The 27,244-nt window shown below is 36.3% G+C and overlaps 1 protein-coding gene across 1 annotated transcript in view; it reads left to right on the top strand.

The window, feature by feature from the left end:
- Positions 1-6,944: 6,944 nt before the first annotated feature.
- Positions 6,945-27,244, top strand: part of NTNG1 (netrin G1) — a 303,873-nt gene continuing 283,573 nt past the window's right edge. Inside the window, exon 1 of the mRNA XM_088022930.1 lies at positions 6,945-7,190. Coding sequence (XP_087879056.1) covers positions 6,945-7,190 — 246 coding nt within the window. The remainder of the gene's footprint in view (positions 7,191-27,244) is intronic.

The following is a 27,244-nucleotide window of genomic DNA, read 5'->3' as shown; positions in this document are numbered from 1 at the left end:
CCTCCGTGCCTGCCTCCGCCCCCTCCCCCCCCCTGCGATCCACAGGCGGGAGGGAGGCTCCGGGTGGGCGAGGAACTTTGTGAAGCGCCTTGAGGAGGCAGCGCGCGGAGCCGCGGCGCGCACACAACCCGCACACTCTCACACCCACACACGAGTCTTCCTGGGTGTGCGCCCCGAGCGGGTTGCGTGTGTGTGTGTGTGCGTGTGTGTGTTGCATCGGGAGCCTGGGCGCTGGGTCGGTGCCTCGGTGGACGGACTGACAGACACCCGGCGCGCTCCCCCTCTCACACACACACCTGGCCACACACCACGCACTGGAGGGTTCTTTTTTTCCTTTTGCCAATTGTCTTTGCTTTGGGGAGAAGACTTGCCCTCTTGCACGCCCTGTGGAGCTGGTGGCCACACTGAGAGCTTTTGAAGTCCCCTTCTTTTAATCTCCGTTATTGGTGCGAGATTAAAGCATTACTATCCCATGATGTGCAGCTGGGGAGAAGGCAGAATTGAAAGAGGACCAGACTTGGTGTAGGAATGCTGTTGGGAATATTTTCTCGGGTTCTTTACTGGCATTGCTTTAATCGGTTGCGGGATTCGGCTAGGGACATTGAATTCCTGTCCTCTATGGATCTGTGGATATCTATATATAATGCAAATAATCCCGAATATTATTGGGCCCAAAATAGCCAATTAAGTGATTCATACCGGGGAAAAGTTAGATAAAAAAAGAAACTGCGCCCTCTGCTGTTTATTCTAGTAACCTTACCCGGGGACCTCCACCCCCACCGCATCCACTTAGGAGGTTGTCATCTTGCAGGGCTTGCGGGAAAATTCCTAGCGGGGATTTTAAAGCAACTTTATTTGGAAAAGTCGGAGGTTGCGTTCCCATCATCGCATCAGGTATAGATTTCCAGAGAGCAGAAGCTTTTGTTAACCCGACTCCTCTTCCATTCTTCTCTGTACTCGGAATGGTCATGGAGCCACTCGTTATCATAACAGTTTGTCAATCTTTGGAATGGAAAATTCTGAGTAAGATTCAGAATTCCACTAAACATATGGTGTAACTGGCAGTAGATTTGCTCGAGAAATAAGGCCCTGTTTTATGACTGAAAATACTAAAAGTTGTCTTACAGAAATGGGGGGAAATTAACCAGAAAAATCCTCCAACAAAATCCTTTATTCAAATTTACTTAATGGTTAAGCTTGTTAGAAAAAGTTTCCCAGAAATTCTCTTTTTAGAGAAGGGGCAAGGTTTTGGTGATTTGTCTAGCCCTTGAGAGCATCTCTAACCTGTGGGGAATTAGCAACCTCAGGTTTCAGTATTTTGTGTCACTTTGAATGTTTTACCCACGCACCCACCCCCCTTTCTCGTTGGCAAAGGAACGGCAGCTCAATAACTGTCCAAGATTCTTTTGGGAGATAAGCAACTTCCAGTTTTTCATTAAGACAAAATTTGAGTATTTGCATGTGGATCAGGATACAAAGAAAAAAATGCATCAAGTGCTTTGCACTTAATGTTGTTCCGGCTTACATATGTAAGGGATATATTTCCTTTTCTCTTCTGGATGCCATGAAATGACATCTGTTTCACCACGAAAGATCAACATGAGAGCATTCAGAATTCCATATGTATCTATTAATGTGGTTATACTTCCTATTATGAAATTTAAGAGAGATCATCTTAAAATTTTGTAAGACAGCAGTTTATGTTATTTGCACACAAAGCTTTTTTTTTCTGTTGAGATTTTTGTTTTGTCAGCTTTCACAGGGCATGTGTGTTAAAGTGATTCAGGTTACCTTTTTTAGGACGATGCTAAAGTATTCTGCAGTTTCCTTTTGTATAATTGCAATTGGCACAACTACTTGTCTGCTTCCATTACTATTCCGAAAAAAAAAAAAAAACAACCACACAGGTGATATGTCAAAAAATTTAAATGATTACGCCTTTAGTTGATATGTTTTCTAAGTGTTGTAAAGATTTGGAGAGTTTTAGAGTTACAAGATCATCAAGTCGCTTGGAAAGAAATAAAATTTCATGCAACTCAGAAAGTCAGTTATTATGTTAACAGAAAAAGGTGTGTGTGTGTGTGTGTGTGTATCATATTATACGTCAGTAAGAGATGTAGCATACTTTAAAAAAGAATTTTATCTTCAGAATCCAGAGTTTTGTTTCAAAACTTCAGGTGGGTGTAGATTTTCTTAAATGTGTGTTTGAAACCTTGGATGTCTGAACTTCCCTACACAAGAAGGAAAGATTTGTTGTTCTATGGTAATGAAATACCAGATTTCTTCTAGCCTTAACTGATTCTGAAATAATTTTATGTATTATCCCATCCCCAAACATCCTGCCAAGTGTATGCTATCTGATTTCTCTAATCATTCTTCTCTTGGTGAAAACCGAGATCTTTCAAATACGAAGGTGTCCTATTTGGTTTTATTAAGAATCTCATGATAGGCAGTCGCTCATAATACCCAATCAAGGATGAGTAAAATATGCCAATGATGTTTCAGTACACGTTAAATTCCTTATATTTTGAGAGACAGTTAACAAAAGGGTAGAAGCAAATGTTTCTCATTTAAGATGACTAGAAAATGCTTTCTTCACAACAATAAATAAATGCAAAGAGCATTCAGTATATCTTAAATATCTCATCTAGTCACTCTCATTACAACAGTGTTGGAATCTGCTACTTTTGGTAGGTTATTGAATTTGGGGATATCTTTATCTCTTTATAATTTTCACTCAATGAAATGTAATTATGGTCAGTGTTCTTTTTGTTCCTTCCCATTCAGAAACATGCATATTTCTAAAATTCTTAATGTCTATGAGGAATGAGTCAATAGCTATCTATTTCAGGTGCCCCTGAAGAGCTAAGTATTTATGGAATAAATAGCCTACTACTAGCACCCCCACCTCCTAGTGAGATTATATAATAAAACCAATGAGCTAGAATTAACAGATTTACTGTCAATATTTTCCTCTCAGTTGATGAAGTTGGCATTTTTTTAAAGAATGTAATTGTCTATAATTTTGACCATTATTACTCCCATGTACTATTTTGGGAGGCTTCTTTTCTGATGAGAGAAAGGGCCCGTGAAATATCTTCTCCAAAGTTATTCCCAGGTGGAAGGGAATTAGCTCCGGAATCCTGGAAAACGATGTCCTGTGGATGCAAAGCCATGTTACAGACCCTTTAGTCCAGATCAATAACATCTATCAACTTGAGGACATGACATAATTTTATATTTTCACACTGTCTCTGCAAATTTATATACCAGTGAGAGTCTATGGAGTTCTCATAGCATATTAATGGGTATTTTTATCAAAGAGGATTTCTCAGCACTTTAGTGCATAGGTAGAGATGATGGCATTATTTGAAAACAGTGTGTTCCCAAGGTTTGCAGAGCAAAGAACTGGAACTGGGGCTGCCCAGAGCTCCTCGGAAGTAGCTCACATTTAGGTGATATGGACACCTGAGACAAAGTCAAAGCCCCCATTACTTGGCAGTTAGTTCAGTTATGGGCCAGAAGGGGTTGGTTTAGTATACTAAATCCCAAATTTGTCATTGACCGCCCTTCTCATCATTCTTTTGCCTAGCTACTTGCTGTGATGACCTAGCTTTTAAGAAGCTATTGATGATTTTAACCCAGTTGAAAGCATAGCCCGATTGGAACCGGTACCATTAAGCAATAGAGGTGAGAGGGTAAACAATATTCTATTTTCATATCATTTTATTTTCCTTGAAAACTCCATAATTATACTTTAATAGCAAAGTCCCGATTTTGACAGAGGACTGTTTTCCACTGTGTCATGGAAATTCATTAATTCAATTTCTTCTTAATTTTAAATTAAGAGGATTTTCTTTGAAGTGTAAGTGGCACTGAAAAAAAGTGAGGAGGCCCGACATGAAGAATACATTCTAGAATACACGCTATAAATATAAAAATTAGATTGAAATTAAGCAATTATGTTAAAGAACAGCTTAGTGACCCTCTGCTCCTGATCTGTAATATGCCGTGGTCAATATCTTTTTCTGTGTCAATGGGAGCTCATTAAATGTAAATTCTGCAGACTAACTGAGGCATGCCATATTAGTGCTTGCCAAAGTTTGACATTTTTAATACATTAATAATATGTCTGTAATGTAATGGAAAACTATTAATCACAACTGGTTATGTGCCAGAAATTTAAGCTATAATTGCCTGCTTCTTGTCAAGAATGTCTGTCGCACAGTCCTGCAACTGCCTAATATTCAAATATCTTGTACTCCTCTGCATTTTTCCTTGTCAGTTCTCTAAATTCGATCAATGGTGTAGTCCATAATTCTGTGTAACGACCATTATTATAATTCTGCTATGCTTTAATGAGAATTCATTATATTGGGATTGCTGTTGTGTCAAGAACTAGTAACAGGTTCACCTACATTTCCTTAGTGTCCAAATTTTTCCACGTACATCTATCTGGTGGCCATCCTGTATTCTGTGGTTGCAGTCAGGCAAAATGTGGATAAAGACAGAGTTATGAAGAATAAACAGATTAGGGGATAACATTTACTGGTCAAAAAAAAGTGAAGGTTAATCTCTGGGAGCATTCAAATATATACTTAGGGTCACATTTTAAAAACAGTATTAGAATTAACTCCTAATTTTCACTCAATTCAAACTCAGAGCAGTTCATCCCTGGTCTTCAAGATTATATTGTCCTTGATAAAGAAGTTGCTATGTATTTGAACCTAAGAATTGAAGTTAATTATTTCTAGTCTAATAGATTTAACACTTCTTCTGTTGTCATGCCCAGCTCCCCCACACTCCATGAAAGTGTTTGTTCTTGTTATAATGAAGTAGTAAACACAGTTGAAAAATGCATCTAGAAAATGTGCATTTGTATTATTTTAACACCTTTACAGATTATTAAGGATGTAGTAGCCACAACACATGCTTCCCTGTGATTTCTTTCCTTTTAGCTTAAGATATCAAAATGTGCCCAGCACATCTATATGTTATAAGGAGGATGCAGATTCAAATCTGCAGTTTATACATGTTTAGACAAACTGCTAATTATTGCTTCATAAGAACTCAAATATTCAACACTTTTCCTAATAGAAAATATCACAAATTGGAGCTGTATGATAACATTTTATGAATTGAATATAATGAAAATTGCACTTGCATCCATAAAGCAATTATTATAAATTACTTTGCTATGGAAACACTATTCAACCATCCGTTGGCATTTCATAGTCTCTGTGGCTGAGTTCATTTTAAGATTTAAATATATTGAATTCCTTTTATAATATTGTTTGAAGATAGCAAACTTCCCTATTTAAACTGCCTAATGTGAATTAAAGGGTCTATGATGGTAGTTTCTAAACTGCAGGGTTTTTGGCCTTTTTCAGTTGTTTAAAAAACAGTTACTGGGACTCTGACAATATGAACCAACTAATTACACAGATACCTCTTTTTTACAGCTGGATTCCAAATATTATTGTTTGGTTAGACTTGGACAGTGGTTTCTAAAGAGAAAAGTTGCCAGTTCACCTCACCAATGACTAGTATCTGTATTTGTGGGGGCTGCACTATCAGTTAACCCAAAGAACTGTTAAACAGTAATTTTTATTTTCTCTTAGAATTAGTGCCATATTATTCTGCTTCATGGCCTGTTAACTCACCCTCAGCTATTTTTATGTGTGCATTTTAAATTGTGCATTTTACTACAGAGCTTTTAGTTTTAAAGCAGCGTATAATGTTCGCCTTTGGGACAAATTCTCTTCTTCTGTTACAGAAAGTAAGTGCAAATGCAGATGTAATGGCTATAAAAAGATGTAAGAAAATAGAAGAGTCTTGTGAAAAGAAAATTTGCTCCTTTCGTTTTATTTCTGAGTATTTTTTTTTTCAGAAGAGCCAAGTTATCTTTATCACTAAATGCAACTAAACAAAAGAGGCTAAATTCTTCCAATATAATGAGCAAATCCAAAGGGACAGACTTGTGCCAACAATGCTGGTTTTCACTCCAGCTAACAAAAACTAAGAAATGTACAAGGAATTTAGGGATTTTTAGGGTCTCTTTGCCAATAGACAAAAGGCATAGAGGTAGTTGTCACTTTTTTGTCATTGTTATAAAAGCATTCATTTCCCCCATTGTTCTCCTGGAAGATTTTCTAGCCCTGCAATCCATGAGAAATGTTTAAATCTAGCTGCTTGCTCTCAGTTTTGTCAAGATGGCAATATAATTTTTGAAGCGAGAACCTGTAACTCACCTGGGACATGCACATCTGTCTTTGTTATGGAAGAGTTAAATCCTTCATATCAAAATTCTCCCCAATGTGAATGATTTCTGTGGTTTGCTCATTCTAGCAAAGCAGTGGAGTAAAGGTTATCCATATTACACCAATTTGCTTTATATTGCATCAAACCTCCCAAATGTCAACATATCATACGGTTTGTAATGCATTGATTCTGGGGCAATAACTCTTACTCTCATTGTTTCTTAAAGGGTGTTGGTGCCAGAAGGAAAGAATGATTGATGAGAAACAGACACCCGGCTATAGACACTCATCCTTTTGCTTCAGATACTGATACCCTAGTGTGTCTGAGCATCCTTTGTGAGCAGTGAGCACTGAGGATCACCCAGGGTTATCGGATGTACAACAGGAGAGCCATCACTTTGCTAAATCATTCTCTGCCACTGGACATCTTTTACAAAAACCAAACCAGACCCGAGTCTAATAGATATGTTCTAGGACAACGAAAAAGCTGCAAGTTATTGTCAACGCCTAATGCGCAAGTATGTTAGGCTTCCACCAAAGTCCTCAATATACCTGAACACGCACAATATCGACCCTTCACTTTAAATTTGGAATCTATAGACATATATGTATATGTAAAATAGACATAGCTCACAGATAACCAAACCCTGCTTTATTACTGCGAGGATTGCCAAGAATTTAGAGATGTATTTGTCAAGATTCCTGTCAATTCATGCCCTTTGGGTTACAGTGTCCTCAGTGATGCAACCCTACCCTTTGGTATGGGGACATTATGACGTATGTAAGACTCAGATTTACACAGAAGAAGGGAAAGTTTGGGATTACATGGCCTGTCAGCCGGAATCCACGGACATGACCAAGTATCTCAAAGTAAAACTGGATCCTCCGGACATTACCTGTGGAGACCCTCCCGAGACATTCTGTGCAATGGTGAGGCAACCCTTTTGAATAGTCTATTTCATATTAAGTGGGAGTGTGTCATATATGTGTACAAATGTGGTAAGGGTAAAGACTCGACTCATGCAATGAGCTGAATCTGTGCGTGGCAGATCTGCGTGACAGGTTCGCTTCCTTCACAATGGAGGCTGGCTTGCAGGACCTGGAATTACAAGTCACAGTGTGATCGATGCACTGGAATGTACCTTCTGCCTTCCTATAAACCAAAGCTTCCACTGAGACAGGTGTACTATATATAAATTATAAAAGAAAAAGTTCAACTGAAGGTTAAATTTCAGATTGGAATCTGGGAATATGACTAGGTCATATGCATCATGGTAAAGGATAAAATCCATTGGTAAACCGACTTTAAAAACACAAAGGTTTCTTCACATACCTGTATAAGGCCAGCCCCGAATTTCGTAGTTCAAGGCCAGATTAGAGTTCATGGTTGTCCTCATGTGGACATTGCTGTGATGTGGAAGTCCTTGGTTAGGAGAACAGTGAGAAGAGAAGCAAAGGAGACAGGAGCTAAAGCCTCCAGAAAAGTCTCATTTGTCAACTCATGCAGGCCCTTATTTTCAAGGGTCACGGTTTTCTATGGGTGTTTTAAATATGACTGTTGGAATGTTGGAAACGTATTTGCTGGAAAGTAATGACCTGGGCATACAAATTCAGATACCATCCTTTGATAAGCAGAATTACAGAATTCCTTGTTTTTGTGGTGTACATAAGTCTTTTCCTGGGTGGAGAGTTAAATCCTAGGTGAAAAGATAACATTGGAGTGATGCATTGAATTTTCACTTAGGACGTGGCTGAAAGTTTACCTATAAGGTATTAATAAAGAGTTTGGTGATTAACATGATGTAAATCAAAGTGCTAAAGAATTCAGACAGTATGTTCATTCGGTTTATGTTGTTGTTTTTTTTTTTTTATTATAGGTGGTCTTTATTTGATACTGGAATTGTGATCCCATTTCTCTCCACAGAACAGATATAATCATATGGCAGATTTTAATAGTATTCTTACCTGACTTTATTATCTTGAACCTGACCTGGCATTTTCAGCATAGTGAAACTATTAATCAAAGTAGCATCTGTTCACAGTCCCCAGTGAGTTAAATTAGCATAAGATCATCTTAGACCTAGCACTGTGGAAAAGGTTTTGTAACAGGAAACAATTTTGAGCAATAAAGAGTGTTTTTACCTAAAAGCTAACGGCTTGCCATTTTTCAGAAGTGCCTTTGGGGACTGGTTTGAATTATGGTCTAAACCTGATTTTGTGGAGAGTGAGAAAAAGAGCTTGCCTATTAGGTGTCACTATGACTAAAGTGCCCTGAAAGACTAAATATTTCAAAGAGAGGACCCATCTTTCTGGGAAACAGGTATGTGCTTTGCAAAAAAAAAAAAAGCTACATTTTAGGAAACAGAAACTTCCAGAAGAGGAGTTTATTCCAACACATTAGCAAAACTATAGTAAGTCTGTAAAAGAGCAGGGACGTTTGTTGGCTTTATAGAAGCTGTTTGATAATCTCTCATAAAAGTTTAAATTTAAAATCTCATTGCAAATCTGGGGTGCAATTGCTGTGCAGGTGATAGGTCCTGGAGTCTTCCACTCCTCACAGCAAGAGAATGAGTTCTGGGCCAGCTCTTCATATTATGAAGAACACTCTAGCTTTATCTATTGGCTTACATGACACTTGTAGCGATATGCCTCTTCTGGAATTGTTTAATAATTGACGGATCTAAGTAAAATAGATCTCCTTCTTCAGAGTGCCATTTCCACTCCCATCAGCCCAGTGTGATGTGTTCAGCCTGTGCTTTAAATGCACAGCTTTCTCGATCTCAGCCCCTGGCAAGAGAACGCTAGCTGAGCTCTGCTCCTGTCCTCATGTGGAAGGGTTTAATTGGTGTCTTCAGCGTGCCTCTCATCATGAGTGGGAAAGGGCACATTACAGAACTTCTCATGCCCGCCTCTCATGGGGACGTGGTCTAAAGTCCTTAAACAAGTCAGTTCCCTCCCAGTTCACTAGCTATGTGATGTTAGAGACCAAAAGAGAAAAAAGAATTAAAATTATATCCTTCAGCTTTCCCAAGTATAGTAACATGAATACTTTATACGTTTACCCCCAAATCCTTTTGAAAGGCTACCTCTTAGTCTGATGCAGATATTTGGAGGCCTTGGTGCATTTAAGCTTGTCACTGGGCAGAATTGTTTTCCAAGGGAGAGTGTAAGATTTGTGGGATGTTACCTATCAATGCTTAATTTGGACTCCTTAATATGCATATGATTGGCATAGCAGTTTTAATAACTCATCCTTTAAACGCAGACTTTGGGACTATTTGTATGCATATTATATGCCAAGTCAACAGTAATGGCCTAATACAGCAACACTTCTTCTCTGTAGTTTTGGATTTTCCATAAAACTCTTTAGTGTAAGGGTTCCTGACACAAGGCTGTAAAGCTGTCTCAGGATGCTGTCATATCAGACCCATGTAGGTGCTCCTTAGCCCAAGGTCTAATGGGAATCCATAAAGTCATTTGTGTTATGACTTTCTCGTTCTTTCCTCCTTGACACACGCATCCATACCTGCTCGCTCAGAGTCGTTATGGCCCATTACATCAGTGTTGCGGCCACATAAGCACAATCACTACTTAGCCCTTATATGTAAATGTTTGCTGCAAAATGGTTTCAGAAATCACCTACTCCGTTAGTGACACCCTTATTATCTATGAGTATAACAATTCTGAGCACCGAGGGGACATTTGGTGAGAGAAACACCCTGAAGTTTCCATAGTTCATTGGCAATGCATTAAGAACCACTGTTGCTGCCTTTTGCACGTGCTCCATCCTCACGTGGCAGCGACCATCCAGGGATGCAGCATATAGTTTATTGTGAAATTTCAGGGAAAAAGGACCACATGATTCCATTTGATAATAGATCTCTGCTTCCTAACCTGGATGACCTATTTAATAATTCTTTAATATCTAGTAATTTTAAGTTGTTGTGTATTAGTACTACCAGCATTTATGAATGTTAATTTTATGGGATCACACTGATATTTCTATTCATGGGAATAGAATAGGGGAAACACACACACACACACATACACACACACACGAATTGTGTATGAGACCATATGTTTTCTTTTTAATTTAATATATTGCTTTTAAGTTGTTGATGGCCCAAGAAGTATCTCTGTTAAGGAGGAAGAATCTGAGAGGTAGAAGAGGTTTAGCCATTTCTTTCCTTTTTTTTTTTTTTAGGCTGGGATAATATGTTAGTATAGATCATGTCCTTCTCCCAGCCACATAAAAGCTTCCCGTAGCACAGCTTTGTCAGAAAACACAGATCATCTGGTGACTACAATTTGTTTCAATTTGCATAAAGAGCAAATAGGATGATCAGAACCTGTGTGTAAAGCCGAAGTGACAACACAAAGCTATGACTTGTTCTTTGTGTTTAGACAAACTTCGCTGTCATATCTCCATGCAACACCCCAGTGGCTTAAAAATGGCAAAATTATCTGCAATTATCTCCAGCCTGCAGCTAATTTTCTGGATAAGTTAAACAGAAGCTTTGAAAAGAAGCCTGCAGACGGGAGAAGTCATGTGCGTTTGTACAATAGATGGTGCGGAAGTGCTGATGGCTATGGAAATGTGAACCCTCGAGAGCTGCTGTGGATTTCAGAGCCAATCAAAACTAAATTAGGAAACAAAGATTATTAAAAAGTCTTCTGTGCATGTAATTTTGGCATAATATTATGAGGTGGACATTAAGTGTTTCCCTTGGAGACCCCCGGCATCATTAATGCAGTGTGCCTTTAATTACAAGTAGACTCATATTACTAAAAAATGGAGAAAATAAAGTACTCGGAGGTGTAGTTAGCAATACCCTCATTATGTTTACTGAAATAATTAAAAGAAAGGGTGTAATTTTTCTAAATAAAATGTCAGAATTTGAAATGAAAATGGATTTTCTTTAGGAAATTTACTAATGGGTGCCCGCGCTCTTGATAGGCATTTATTCAAGTACCATAACAGGTCTATTAACGATCATTCCATATTGTGCTATTTCTAGATAGACTCCTATTAAGAAAAAAAAGACTTTAATTATTGCAAGCATTGTGGATAGAACATATTTCATTTTGTTCAAATGGAATTTAGGAAAGTAGTAGAAAGCCTTTGTATTTTATGATATTAAAGGAACCCAGTGGGATGAGTGAGTGGTAATGCATAGTCACAGGACTATCTATAACTTAAATTTCAAATTTGACATCAGCACGGGTTGCCATCTGGTGACTATCAGGTGGCCTTTGAGAAATTAATTTGATAAACTCAGTTCCATTTTCAGTGACAAGGCATTAATTTCAATTTTCCAAAAACTGGAAATGACATTGACTTATATAATAATCAAATAATCTTAAAGTATACTCTGTTCACGTGAAACATAATTCAATAAATGAATGAAGTTTTAATAACAGTGATGTCTTTCAGTTGAACTGATTTATCCCTTAATAATCCCAGAATGGAATTTTTTTTAAAAAACTTTCAGTTCCTCCATTATTAACACTTCATTGTTTAGTTCATTATTTAGATTTATTTCTTAGAAAAGTTTAATTCACGTTTGCAATGAATTAAGTTTCATGGAAATCAATCATTTTATATATCCCTGTACCAAGTATCTCTTTATTGAGGAGCCTACAAGAGCTCCTTATTATCTGTTGCATCAAGTCTAAAGTACTCTACCTGGTCTTTAAATCTGGTTATATTCAACTTTATTTCCCATTACTTCCCATTGGGACCCTATGGCACGTCCAAGGGACTTACGGGTAGCTATCTGATTGGCAGAGGACTACTGCACCTGGGTTGAAGCTAATTGGCATAGCATGCCCTGTATATGGGGGTGGGGGGTGCTTGGGAGGAAGCTGGGAAAGATTACTGTGGGTCTAACAAAACTTAAAACCACATCATGTCACTAAATGTTCTCAGACAGTGTTCTCTATGTGCACAAGTGCCTCAGTCTCTGATGGGCTGATGCTTCACAAATATTATTCCAGGCTACTGAATGCGGTAAAGTGAACAGAGCATATAGCAAATGCAAAACCAATAGGTGGTGGTGAGAATCAAAGTCAAATAGCATGTGTTCCCTGCCTCCAAAGGAAGTAAAGGAGAGTCCTAAGCAAAATGAATATGAAGTAGTGTGTACTCAGGGGATGGGGGAACAAAGAAGCAAAGCCAGCACTCAGAATTTAAAGGTGAAACATTATTTTGTGGCATATCAAAGGGCCACTTGGAGAATACTGTCTGGTAGTCAAGTGCCTAATTAGCTAAACAGCATCTGAAAAAGATAGAAAAAGACTGGGTGGGGCAGATTCAAGCACAGTGTTTAAATGATAGCCTAGTGGCCAGGTTAATGGTAGAATGACCTTATATCTGGCATAATGGAAGAGGAGCAAAAAATTATAGAACCTGATGGGTTAGACCTATATACGTGTGCATATATATATATAATGTGTGTATATATGTATGTCTTTTTAACTTAGTTGATGGTGGAGTATGCTGAGTAAGATAGGCATGGCTCATCTACCTGAAGCTCCAATATTACACAAAGATTAGGGGAAGCATTTAACTGAACCCACAAATGCGAGATTTTTAAAGGTGAAACACGAGAAAATAGTAAGTGCCTTGTAGTGGATCACTTTGAATTACTTCCTCTGTCCCCCAAGGAGTAGTCTTGTTTTCTCTCAATCTAGGGGAATATTGCTTGAAAAGTGTGAGAAGCAATCTCCTAAAAATACCATAGCCCTTCCAGATTGTTTTGGGGTCTCTCAGGCTTATTCTCCAGACTTTGTGTGGGGGGTTTGCTCTTCTAGCTTTGGGACTGTACATGGGACGTGTCTTAGGCTGGTATCTTGTTTCTCTGACTTTGAGGACTAGTGTCATCACACAGAAAGTCCCTCATCTCATGTGTTTTCTGTGCGAGGACAAGCAGAGGACATTCCTGTTGCTTGGAATAGTCTGTGCTCCTTTCCACTTTTCTCAATTCCACCCAACCTTCAAGGTCTATGTGAAGTTGGCTTCTCTATACACGCTTTCTGCCAATTTCAGCTCATATCATTTTCTTGATTGTATATCTATATTAGCCCTGCCTATGTACTGCACTATATGGCATCATTTAGCACTTATTACATTTTATTGATTAATACACCCACATGCACATTTGTTTCATGTGTTTATTGTATCCTGCCTCTTTATCTGGATCACTACTCTTTTTTTTTTTTAAGATTTTATTTATTTATTTTGAGAGAGAGAGAGAAATCAGGGGGTGGAGCAGAGGGGGAGGGAGAAGAAGAGGGAATGAATCCCAAGCCGACCGCATGCTGAGCAGGGAGCCCAACACTTGGGCTGGATCTCACAACCCTGAGATGACCTAAGCTGAAACCAAGAGTCAGGTGCTCAATGGACTGAGCCACCCAGGCACTCCTTGATCACTACTCTTTAAATGAGATGATATGTAGGAGAGAGCCTACTGTATACTGGGACTCAACAGAGACTACACATTATATTGCTTTTCTACCTCATAGCATTTACCATACTCCTAGGCAACAGATAATAATAACATGTTTTTAATTTATTAATTGATCAATTTATTGAATATAGTATTTGATTTTCTAGAATGTTTTCTATTTCTTGAGAACTTTTATCATGAATCTGTTTTTTTCCTCTGCAAATTAAGAGACAACTAGAAAATTTAGCTACTGCACTTGGGCAGCTTATGATGATGTTCTCAAGAGATGGGAGAGGCAAAATCTACTCAGCGTTCCAACACTGAAAGTTTATATGAGGGATTTTCAAATTCCATTTCTAATTGAATCTTTTAAATGTATTTTTCCAAATAGAAAATTTGGAAAAAATAGAAGAGCTTAACACACAACATTGAAATCATTTTGCCATATTTCTTACAAGTCTCTCTCTCTCTCTAAATATATATATTTTGTTTTACAAAACTGGAATCATATCACATACATTTTTTCACCTTTTTTTCATTTACTACTACAGTTTTTGCATTTACTTGTATCATTATGTATTCTTAGGATATATGATTTTGATAGCTATAAATATCCTATTATGTGGATATACAATATTTTATTTTATTATCTCACCTTGACAGCTTGATGTTCTTTGCTTTTTTTTTTCCTATTGGTTATATGCGGTGATGAACATATATCAGTATAATCTTTTTTATTGAACATAGCTTTCTTCTCCATGTTTGAAACCTCCCATACTAAACGCACATGTTTTTAGATTATCAAGCTCATTATATCATACTTAGCTGATGCTAAAGAGTAGGGCTATATTCTGTGTTCTCAAGGATGGAATCATTACTGAACGAAATAGCATTCTATATGTCACTCATGGGGACTGAAATCAGCATGTGTGACTTAGGCAGGCACCTCTCTATGGGCCTTGCTTTTATGTTCTCTTAGAGAGCTTCTAGAGAGAGGAGGAAGACGGCTTCTGCCAGAGTAGAGAACAAAGTCAGGGGACCTCTTTAGGAGCAACAAGCTAAAGATGAGCAAATTACACCTTGTAAACTGTACTTGTGGCTTTAAAACTTGCTTTAAATTGATCCACAGTGAGAAATACATTTCATATTACAACTCATTAAACACATCCTATCCACATACACAACCAAAACAAAAGCTTCACAAACAAGTACTCACCCATCCTATGTGCTCTGCCCTCTGATATGTTTTTGTTCCTTTAGATTTCTTTTTCATCTTTAACAAGGAATTGAAAATTATATATTGGTTGTGAGTCATAGATTATAAATAGGATTGTTTTTGAAACTTTGAACAAATGGGAAAATACCATGCTCATCATTGTAGAACTTGCTTTTTTAATTCAAAATTATATGTTTAAGATATACTAGATATACTGCTATGTAGTATTCTACTATGGATATTTCTTTAACCAATCTTCTGTTTCTAGACATTTAAGTTGTTTGGTTTTTATGCTTTAAGGCTCTTGACTGGAGTCAGATTTTTCTCCAGAAAGTTGATTATTATTCTCTATTTTTAAGCATTTTATAAAAATGTGGTAGGCATGAGATTCTCATCAATACTGGAAATTACGTTCTTAAGTTTTCTTCTAACATAGGACCTTAGCAGATAAGTGAAAATGTGTAGTTTACCAAAAAGAATAATGATAAAATTATCCTTATTGCTACCACCTTTTCTGCTAAGATAATAACTTCTAACATTTTGATTGATAAATGGAGATATTGGAAGGTGAAATGACATTTAATTTTTCAAAGCTGTATTTTTTGCTTGTTGACTAGGTAGGTTTTTGATATGTTTCTTGGCCATTTAAATTTTCTTATTCCTAATTGTAGCAGTTTTTGTACTTTTTGCCTTTTTTCTAATTTTTCTGCTGAAAAATTTACATAAAAACATGTAAATTTGGGCCTTTTAAACAGACACCATTTTTTTGTCAGTTGATTAAGTTAAAATATGAGTATCTTTTCTTCCAGAAGAACAGGTCTTGTTTCAGAGACTTTTCTACACCCTTCATATTGTGGAAATGTTATGTATTCTTGAATGGGATTTTGGTGGCAGAGAGCCATCATCTCAGGACTGAGAAAAATTCATCTAAGTGTCCCCTCATATCTTTTGGTCCTAATGTAAGAACTTGGAAAAGTTGTCATTTACCCCAAGTAAAGCATCCCTTTTCACTGACAATCAGTCCTTTGGAAACAGTTACATACAGAAACATATTAATTTTATAAAGTAGCTGGTGTGAAATCTGCTTTGGTTTTAATTCACCAGATCAATGGGCAGACTAGTTTTTCATGTGCCATTTTCAAAATTTCAGAATTTCTTTTCCTACAAAAGGGGAAAGTGATGAAAGTTGTTTCACACGCATAATATTGGAAAAGAACTTACTGAGATTGGCAGGTTGTAAGTTTCTTCTCATCTTTCTGGGAATAGATAGATTCACATAGTATCAGTTCCATGAAAATTAAAGATGTGAGCTAAGGAAGAAGCCAGAATTGGTTTTCCTTCTTTGACCTACTTTGAAACTGACTTCTAAAATATTAAATGAAGACTTGAGCTGGATTTTGCTTCAGTTCAAAGAAATAGCCCTTTTCGTTCCAGAGGTTTGGTGTCCATTGAGAGGTCTAGCGGCTCACATTATAATCAGGCCATGTCTGAACAATGATTTTTCACCATTCCATGTAACTTTTTGTTTCTTTCCTGTTGCTCTCTTTCCTTCTTGGAAATGACAAAATGAAGAAATCAAATACACTTCCGAGCAACTGTCTCTCAAGGGAGATGAGAAGTCAACGTACATGGTCAACACAGGTTGCAGAGGAGGATGTGTCTAGGATAGAGAAAGTGAGCTGGTGAGCAATCTGAGGTTGGCTGTGATGCCTGGACCACTCCTTGAGGATTTTGACTTCAAAGTTTAGGAGACTAAACTTGTACAGGGTGTTAGGGAGCATTCTCATCAATGTGTCTATTCTGACTCAGAATTGCATTCTGTTTAGCTCTCACTGGAGCCAGTGCTTAATAGTGCCTAGCACAGTGTGAAGCCTATAGTAGTACTTAATACATGCTTGTTGAACAGAACTTGTGCTATTTGCTTACAAATAACATTTGTAGCTGATATTTATCAAGAACTTACATGGTGCCATGTGCCGTACTAAACACAGCCTTTGTTCGTTCATGTCTGCAGTCCTATCATTATCTTTATTTAACAGGTGGAGTAACTGAGGCAGGAGGTTAAATAACTTTTCCAACCAAGTAGTGGGAACAGGATATAAACCCAGTCTGACATGCATGTCCTACTCTTAAACCATACCACAAATTACTCCTTAATTTTACTTGTAGTATGTGGGATAAAACCATAACGAAAACCTTTTTAAAAATCACATTTATGATTTGGACTATGAGCCACAATACTATGATTTTGTTATTTAAAAAGCCTTTTATCTGAAATAACCTCAGAAAATTGGATTCTGTAAACAGAGTGTGTGGAATGTCAGAAATACACATTATGTGATGAGTGTCTTCATTCGGGGATAAGAGAACCAATCAACACTGTTTGTTTCCATTCCTGCTTTCTTTTCCATTAACGTGTTCATATAAATGGAAATAAGCTGTTAGAAATCATACAGAGAAGAGTACATATTGTGTTCACCATCTAAAACCAGAATAATAAGTCAGCAACTGTTGGCTAGTTAACAAAATCATATTCTTGTGGGGGAGGTGTTGAGAAAAGTAGTTAGCGTGATGCTTTTGATTTTTTTTTTAACAGTATCAATAACAACTGTTATATAGCCAACTGCTTCCATGCTGTCTCCACTCGGTTGTCTAGTAGGCATTTTAAACTTAACACATTTATTATAGAACTCTTGATTTCTTCTCTCCAAATGGATTTTGACAGTAGTCTTTCCCATATCTATAAACAGCAGCTTATATTTATCTAGTTGCTCAAGACGAAAAATCTAGGAATCCTCTTTAACTCCTTTATGTCCCTCACAACACATATCAACAAGTCCTGTTAGCTAAACCTTCAAAAATCTATCCCAACTCAGATTGCTTTTCACCCTCTTTGCTGCTACCAACCAGGTCCCAACTAGCTTTATATCGAGGCTAGACCCCTGCAGTATTTCCTAACTGATCTCCTTGCTTCCAACTCTTGCCCTGTTACCAAATTCACATATGTTTTATAATATTTTAATATAGCACATAATATAAATATATTATAGAAAGAGACACATATAATATAATATACAAATATAAAATATATAATATACATATTATGTAATTAGATAATATAATTATATAATATACGTATGGATAAAATTTTAAACATCTAAATCAATCAGGTCCTGTCCTTGTTCAAGTTCCTCCCCAATTGTTGTGTCCCATTGAGAATTAAATCTAAACCCTCACTACTGCTTGAAAGGTCCTATGTAATCTGGTCCTTGAAACCTCTTTGATGTCCACTCTGATCACTCCCTACCTTGCTCAGTCCAGTCTGCCTGCAACTTCTTGTTGTTTCACATAAAACTAAGTTTATTCTTGCCTTGTTGTTTGGACCTGCATTCTCAAAATCTTCCCATAGCTCTGTCCCACCTTTATTCAAGTCTCTGCTTAAGAAACCCTTCGTAAGGAAGCCTATCTGACCACTTTATTTAAATAGCATCTCTTTTGCACTCTATCCATTCCTTGAGCCTACTTAATTTTTTCTTCATTGAATTTATTATAGGGGGTGATAGTCAAACTAACAACTGGGACAGCATCAACACAAAACAATCAGAAAAGACATCAATGGGTATATCTTAATACCATCTGACTGAACATCAGTTCCAACGACTAGCCATTTATTATGTTATATACTGCTCATATATTTATGTCTCTTTTCTCCTCCACAATATAAAATCCAGAGGACAGGAACTTTGTCTTATGTCTGTCCACCGTAGGGCTCAACAAATACTTGTTGCATGAATGAATGAACTGCTAAAACAAATATGTTAATTTGATGATAGCATTTATATCAAAGGTTATTGCTCTAATATATACATGGTCTTTAACGTACTTAGGCTACACTGGAGGTCCTTAATCTTGAAGGTATCAAGCATTTTCTTTTTTTTTTAGTTTTTTAAATTAAAAGTATATAAACAATATAACAAATATATGTACACCCACCACTTAAAATTTAAACATTACCGACTGAGTCGAAACCATCTTGTTTCCATCCCCTGGTCCATTCCTGGCTTCCCTTTTCCAGAGAGAACCAGTGTCATAAATGTGGTGTATTTCCCTGTAGTCCATGTTTTTATATTTTTTATATGAAACTTATATGTTCACAAACAAGTTATAGTTTTAACTTTGGGTTTTTTTATTGTTACCATCCTGAAAAAACTATGCTATAACTTTTTCATTCATCATTATTTTCATAAATTATCTGTTTGGTCTGTATGATCTATTTGCTTCATATTAAAATGCTATCTATCTATCTATTCCATTGGATAAATATATTCTTCAATTGTGGGAATTCAGCAAGCTTTGTTTGTTTGTTTTTAGTTTTTTGTAATTACAAGCCACTCAACAAGAGACATCTTCGTACCTAGATCTTGGTGCATGTGAACAAGAATTGTTTTGTCTTTTGTTTATCTTGAGGTGTGCACCCAGAAGCCAATCTATGGGCTATAGAGTATGGGAATTTTCATCAAATGCAGTTGCACCACTTTGCATTCCTACCAACAGATTATAAGGGTTCTTCTAAGTCTTGTTTTGTGTTGTTTACTCATGTGTTTCCTCTTGTTATGTAATGAAAAATATTTAAGAAATTGTGTTTCTTTTTTTTTTATTTAAGATTTATTTATTTATTTGAGAGAAAGCGTGAGTAGGGGAGTGAGAGGAGTGGAGAGTGAAGGGAGGGGCAGAGGGAGAGGGACAGTCAAGCAGACTCCAAGTCCAGCACAGAGCCCTACGCAGGGCTCAATTTCACAAGCCTGAAATCATGACCTAACTAAAACCAAGAGTAGGTTGCTCAACCAACTGAGCCACCCAGGTGCCCCTAGAAATCATGTTTCTTTTATTGCCTTAGTTATCAGGACACTCATAGTTGGATTTTATGATCTATCATAGCATCCATAATTAACTCAGGATTTTTGATAAAACTATATGTACCATGGCTCTTAATCTCGCATCTTTGTTTTAATTATTTAATAGTAAATCACTTGGAAATTGTATGAACACCACTAATGAATATTCATTATGGCGAATCGACAGGAGGAAGCATGAAATTTGCAGGACTAAATATTGAGTTAAACTATAAACAAACTTCTTTGAGTAGATCTTTTTTACAGAGGACAGCAAATTTTAAGAGTAACATCTTGCATCTGGCCACCTGAACTGAAAGGTATACTTTGACCTGTACAATTTATACAAAAATCACAGCCTAAAAATTATTTTTAGTATTTATATGTATGTAATCTTTTTTCCAAAATCACTGTTTTCATTACTGGAGTATAACAATAGCCGACAGAACATTTAAACTAGAAGTCTTCTTGCTTACTTTGCAAGATGATATATAAATATTGCCTCATCCATCACCAGAATGACTTGTCTCCTAGATGAAAACCTGAGGGTGATGTGTAACTGTAATAAATTCGGACAGCAAGGGAAGGGTTCCATTTCTAATTAAAACCACAGCCAGGAAGTTTCCATTTATACTGACAATATAGGTATACTATCAGTACATATTTTATACATTTGCTTGTTTGTTTGGGGCAAATTGGCATTGTTTTAGGAGTAGTAACAGTAAAGGAGTAACTTTACATTTCTTTATGCCCTCCCAAGCAACAGTCAATTGCCCCTTTAGACAGGAAGTTTCTAGGATCCCTGGGTCTTAGAACCAGGTATTCAGAAGACGAGTTGTTTAACTTGGGAAAGTGCATGCCTTTAGGGATATTTTATTGGATTCAAACAGTCTCCATTCAAGTTCCAACTTATTCAAGTTATTTCACTTCTTTGTTTCGAGAGACAGTAAGATAATGATGTACTTAGCACAATGCCTGGCACATAGGAGATGCCCAATAAATATTAATCGTCTTTGTCATTGCGATGATCATTTCTATCGGTAAAAAGTTAAAAGCATTCTGATTCTCATTTTCTACTTTAAAAGGATCTTCTGAATGCTTTCCCTTTAGTTCCCCTTTCTGTGAACTGTCTGGACTTTCCTGATGTTACTAATGGCATCTAATAACTAACCGCTTATGAGGTTCTGGCTCCAAGCCAGGTATTTAAAATCAAAATAATTTCACAACTGTGGTTTTAAAATAAATGATATGTATTCTAAATAACAGTATTAAAATAATCATTCATGGTTGCAATGGCATTTGCATTGAGATTATAATGGATCAAAGTTTTAACAAATGCACTAGACATGTCAAACGACAGCATGACTGTCTAAAAACAAAAAGAAAATGTTAACAAAATAAATACCTATGTGAAAATAAATTAAATAAAAGCTCATTTTATTTTATTTTGTTTTATTTTATTATTTTCTTTTAGAGAGAGAGATAGCGTGTGTGAACAGGGAGGAGGGGCAGAGGGAAAGGAAGAGAAAGAATCTTAAGCAGGCTCCATGCCCAGTGCAGAGCCTGACATGGGGTTCGATTTCACAACCATGAGATCATGACCTGAGCTGAAACCAAAAGTTAGATGCCCAATCGAATGAGACACCTAGGTGCCCCTAAAAGCTCATTTTATTATTCAGCTATTGGAATGCGCACAGTGTTGGCTCTCATGGATGCTTTGAAATAAAAGAGAGAAATTCACTATGGGAAATGGAAATGCTGGATCCCAAGTCAATTTCCTTGGTTGCTGTATTATCCATATTATCCCCTTCCTCAAAAACATTCAGTGGATTTCCACCTCAACAAAACAAAACATTGTTCTTTGGAGCTTTATTTACAGTAGCCAAGATATGGAAGCAACCTAAATATCTAACACTGTGTAGATAAAGAAAATGTGATATATATAATGGAACATTATTCAGCCATAAAAAAGCATGAAATCTTGTGATTTATGACAGCATGGATGGACCTTGGGGACCTTATACTAATAAAATAAGTCAAACAGAGAAAGACAAATACCATATGATCTTTCTTACATGCAGAATCTAAAAGAGAAAGAAAAAGAAAAACGAAAAAGTCCATAGATACAGAGAACAGATTGGTGTTTGCCAGAGGCTGGGAATGGGGGGAGGATGAAATAGATGAAGGGGATCAAAGGGTACAGACTTCTGGTTATAAATAAGTCATGAGGATGTAATGTACAGCAAGGCAACTATGATTAATAATACTGTATTGCATATATGAAAGTTGCTAAGAGAGCAGATCTTAAAAGTTCTCACCACAAGAAAAAAAGTTCTGTAATTATGTATGGTGACAGATGTTAATTGGACTTCTTGTGGTGATCCTTTTGCAGTATATATAAATACTGATTTATTATGTTGTACACCTGAAATTAATATAATGTTGTATGTCAGTTATACTTCTATTAAAAAATAACACTGTTAAGTGAAACTTAGATCCATAATTCTTACTTGCTCCCAATATTTTAATACACATGGTATTTGGATGCAGTGTGTTCAATTAGGGCAACCAACAAGTTGTGTTATCAAGACTGTGAATTAGGAAGAGGTCCTGTTTCCAGGAAATGCATCCTTGCACCATGGCTTAGAAAGGAGAAAATAGGTCGGATCTCAGCCCCCATCTACTACTTGGCATGGCTTCTTTGTAATGGGCACAGTCTGCCCAACTGTGTTTGCTGGTTTTGTGCAATATGCATATTTCACAGTTATAATTTGATCTTGTTCTGGACTCACATTGCATTTTGGAATGAGTGCCACATATTGGGGGAAAAGCTGTTGCAAGCCATAGAGAAACTTTATTTTATGATATTGGATGACAAAACTAACAAATATTAGTAATTTAACCAATTTATCAAATACTTATTGAGCACCTGGTATGTGCACTGTACTGAGCTAGGGTTGTAAAGATGAGCAAGACAGACACAATTCCCCACCTTGGGGAGCTCATGATCAAAGGGAGGGAGAAACACATGAAACAAATATACCAATAATTACTACTGTGATGAATATTTCAAAGAAGAAATTAAAGTCCCTATGACAGTATGTAATCATAATGCCGGTGGTGAGAGAAAAGTAAAAGTGATTCTTCTTGAAGAAAGTCTGATGTTGTCAAGTGCTAGATTTGCTCAATGATGTTATAAATTTAGCATATATATTCTTAGAGCTACTAAACATAGAACTTTATTATTGAAACTCCTACAGTAAAATAACTTTGTCATCCCAAGACTAGAAATCTAACCCCAACCTCATTTCCTCATATTTTTAATATAATTTAAAAGTAAGATTTTTTTTTTTTTAGACTTGCAACTGCCATGTCATAGTAGGTAGTTATCTTTAACAATACACTGAGCACTTCGTTTTGTAATTATAGGTTACTTGACTGCCTTCCACACTGGATTGGAAACTCCTTGAAGAACAGGGACAGAGCCTTGTTCTCTTTTATATCCATAGCAATTAGTTTAGTGCCTGATACATAGTGGGCCCTTAATATATAACCATGGAATGAAACATCCTTTTAACAGTCTGCTTTCCTAAATCTCTGCTCTGTCCATTTTTATATTTTATTCTTTTTATTGTCCCTCAATAATCTTTTCTGTCCTTGCTATCATTTACAATATCAAAATAATCTCATGCAGAATCTGGCAGGAGATGACCCTTGGGGATATTTTGTGGGAGTATTTAGTATTTTAAATAGTGGTGTTCCCTCCAGTTCATTCAGTACTTCCAGACCCTTGTTGTGGGCAAATGGGAGCTAATGAGGACAAGCTAGCCTCTGCCTTCAAGAAGTTTTATTAAAATAAATAGTTATTTACAAAGAAGAAGAAAATAAATGCTATGCAAGAGCTACATATAAGGAGCTGTGGGAACACAGAGGGAAGCAATTCATTGCAAACTCAGAGGGCTCAGTGGTAGCTACATAGAGGAGATGGCCTTTGAGCTGATCTTTGAAGGAAGAGTAAACTGCTCTAAGAAGGAAGAAGAAAAAGAAGGGCATTACAGCTTAAGGAGACAAGCGAAGCCTTGTCTTTAGCTTTCCTTTTAAATAATTTCCTTTTGTGGATCTATCTCAACAGTAATAATATGACTGTGTCACCCATGAATTAATCTAAATCCTGCTCAGCTGTCCTTATGTTTCCCACTACATAATACTGTAACATCATTTCTTACACTTGGTGTATTCTCCCACTCTCTAAGGTATCAATCATTAAACACAATTATGTAGGTGAAGGCACTTATAAAATGCAAAGTACTATACAAAATAGGGGCACGTGCTATACAAGGCACTATAACTCTTACGATGTGTTTGCAAGCTCACTGATCACAAATCATAGGTACTTAACAGATGATGCAGAGAGTCAATTTAAGAAATATTTATTGAAGCCTAACCAAGTAATTTTGGACAAGTCACTCATTTTAACTTTCAGAGTTCTAGGTTCTTTTCCATGGTTTTTGTGAAGGTTGACTGAAATAATTAACTTTGAAACCTGTAAAACATGGTATAAGAAAAAGTCACTCTTAATATATACCAGACCCTCAGTTTGACTCAGGCCTTTGCCTACCAAAATCTTTACTGGAGAGATGAGACTTACATAATTGAGATATATAATAATACATAACAATAGATGATTACATATCAAAGGCATGGGTACTGTCATTAAGTATCATGGGTTTATGTCCTTGTTCAGATTTGGGAATAGTCAGAAAGATCACAATGAACATAGAATTCAAATACAAGCAACTTAACCTAGTTTATGTCCATAAGCTCTGAAATACAGAGGGTCTTCCATAATCCTAGCCCAAATCTGTGTTCCTTCCTCTCCCAAAATACTCATTTAAGACTATATGAGATTTTCACTGGCACACTAGACTATTGGTTTTACCATTGTTTTCCAGTTAGAAACATTTATAAAACTGCTTAGATGCCTTTTTAAAATTTGCTTCACAATGTTCCAGAACAAATCTTCGTAATTTCATGAAAGTCTGCCTACAGCCATCCTTCAAGTGCCATGAATTTATGCATGATCGCTGAGAACTTTATTCTGAAGGAATCTATCCAGAAATGGCAGAACATCAGTGTTACATTTTTCCCAGTTTATCTAATATTTGCGATATATAATATTATTACATATAATTCATTATTATCAGTGTTAAATTTCTAAAGTGTCTGAAGTTCAAGTCCCAGGTTTATTATACTATAAGTTCATATTTGTATGAAAAATAACTTAAAAATGATCTCACGCATCTTGAGTAATCTTAATCCTCATATACAGGTGGAAAAGCCCCATTTTATAAATGAGAAAGCTGAGATTTGAAAAGGTTAATGACTTGCTCTAAGTCACAATAACTAATAAATAATAGATGTTGAATTATCATATATTTGTAAAGTTAATAATAATTAATTTTTATTGAGTATACTCTACTGGGCATTGTATAAGTATATAACGTGTAAATTTAATCTTTGAATGAAAGCTTGAGTAGATTTAAGAAGGATGTAAATACATTGCCCTTGAGTTTTCACGGTTTTTCAAAGCCATACTTTTTTCTTTTAATGGAAATGTCTTTTGTTAGTTAAGTAAGCACTTGGCAAAGGAACTTTGCAGTCATTATTGATGCTCCTTAGCTTGGGTTGTCATAAAGCCTATGAAAGGCTTTCACAGAAATAATGCTAGAACAGATTCCTCTGGGCTCCATAGAATCAGAGGCATTGGGCTATTGACAAATTGATACCAGAAAAGAACTTTGAGATCTCTGGAGAAAAGGTAGCCTGCAATTTTACAGTATAACTAATGGGAGAGCTTTACTGTGAAAATAGAAGATTATTCATATAGTTGTGTCTGAAATGAGGAAGGCAGTTCTCAAATGTTGCTTCTGCTGGCTTTTCTTGAATGGAAGTCCACAATTATCATAGGAAATCATGGGTAAAGTTCTCATTTCCATTTTAGAATAATGTCAAGAAAAAAACCCTCAATACTAGATTCTAATATAAATAATTTCAGGAAGCTCTAAATTCATGTTTATAATGAAGTAGTTACTAATCTATAAAATAAGACACTATGCTCAGGAGATATGCAAATCATATTCCTTGTTAATATTCTGGACAGCTTAAAATGTTTCTCTCTCAGTAATATCTTTACTCTAACTTGACCGTGTGCTTCTACCTTCACCTGCTCATGAGCAGCTCTGCTCCCTTGAGGAAAAATAGAAGTGGAACAACATTGAGGTGACATTTGCCAAGGTCAACAAAATAAACCCAGTACTAAATCTATTTTAAAATCATTCTCTTTTGAATTGCAACCTGGATGAACATAAGAACAAGCACATATAGTGTAATTTTTCTCGTATCTATGGCAGTATCTTTGATCTCTGTTCTATTTAGCTGAGTCCTCCAATCTTGGTACAGGTCTGTCAGTCTCTCAACCATAGAGGGCTGATCATAGAAATGACCAGCAACAAAATCTATAGAAATATCTTAAATATCTAAAAAATTGATCAAATTAACCAATTTTAAATATGCATCATGTTTTTGCCAGTCTGAAATTTTCCAAAACCATCATGAAGTCCTCCATATCTGCAGGCTGACCTTTTTTGCTACCAAACCCATACCCTCATTTATTGGTATGGCAAAAATAAAATTAGCCATTTTAAAGGGGTTAATCTAGACATATATTCTTTGGCCCAGTAGTTTATGTATCAAATTCTGTTTTCTTGAGTAGGTGGATTTTATAGCGTATTTTAGAGCTTTTTTAATTGAAGTATAATTAATACACAGTGTTATATTAGTTTCAGGTGTACAATATGATTCAACAATGTATCTCTCAGTACTCATCAAGATAAGTGTACTCTTAATTCCCTTTATCTATTTCACCCATCCCCCCACTGACCTTCCCTCTGGCAACCACAGTTTGTCCTCTGTATTTAAGTCTGGCTTTTGTTTGTTATTTTTCCTTTGTTCATCTGTTTCCTATATTCCACATATGTGTGAAATCATACGGTATTTGTCTTTATCTGACATATCTCAATTAGCATTATGCCCTCTAGGTTCATCCATGTTGTTGCAAATGGCAAGATTTCATTCTTATTTATAGCTGAGTAATATTCCAGTGTGTGTGTGCATGTGTGTGTACACACACACATACATATATATGCATATATACCACTTTTTTATATAGTATATGTATTCCATAGTATATATAAATGTACATATATATACACACCATATCTTTATTCATCTATCAATCAGTGGATACCTGGGTTGCTTCCATATCTTGGCTATTGTAAATAATGCTGCAATAAACATAAAAGAGCATATATCTTTTTGAATTAGTGTCTTTGTTGTTTTTGGGGTTTTTTTTGGAGGGGAGGTAAATAC

The sequence above is a fragment of the Eumetopias jubatus genome, unplaced genomic scaffold (genome assembly GCF_037043125.1).
Source record: "Eumetopias jubatus isolate StellerSeaLion01/CBP00866 unplaced genomic scaffold, mEumJub1_p1.0 scaffold_4, whole genome shotgun sequence".
NCBI lineage: Eukaryota > Metazoa > Chordata > Mammalia > Carnivora > Otariidae > Eumetopias > Eumetopias jubatus.
This window is presented reverse-complemented; position numbering and strand designations above follow the sequence as displayed.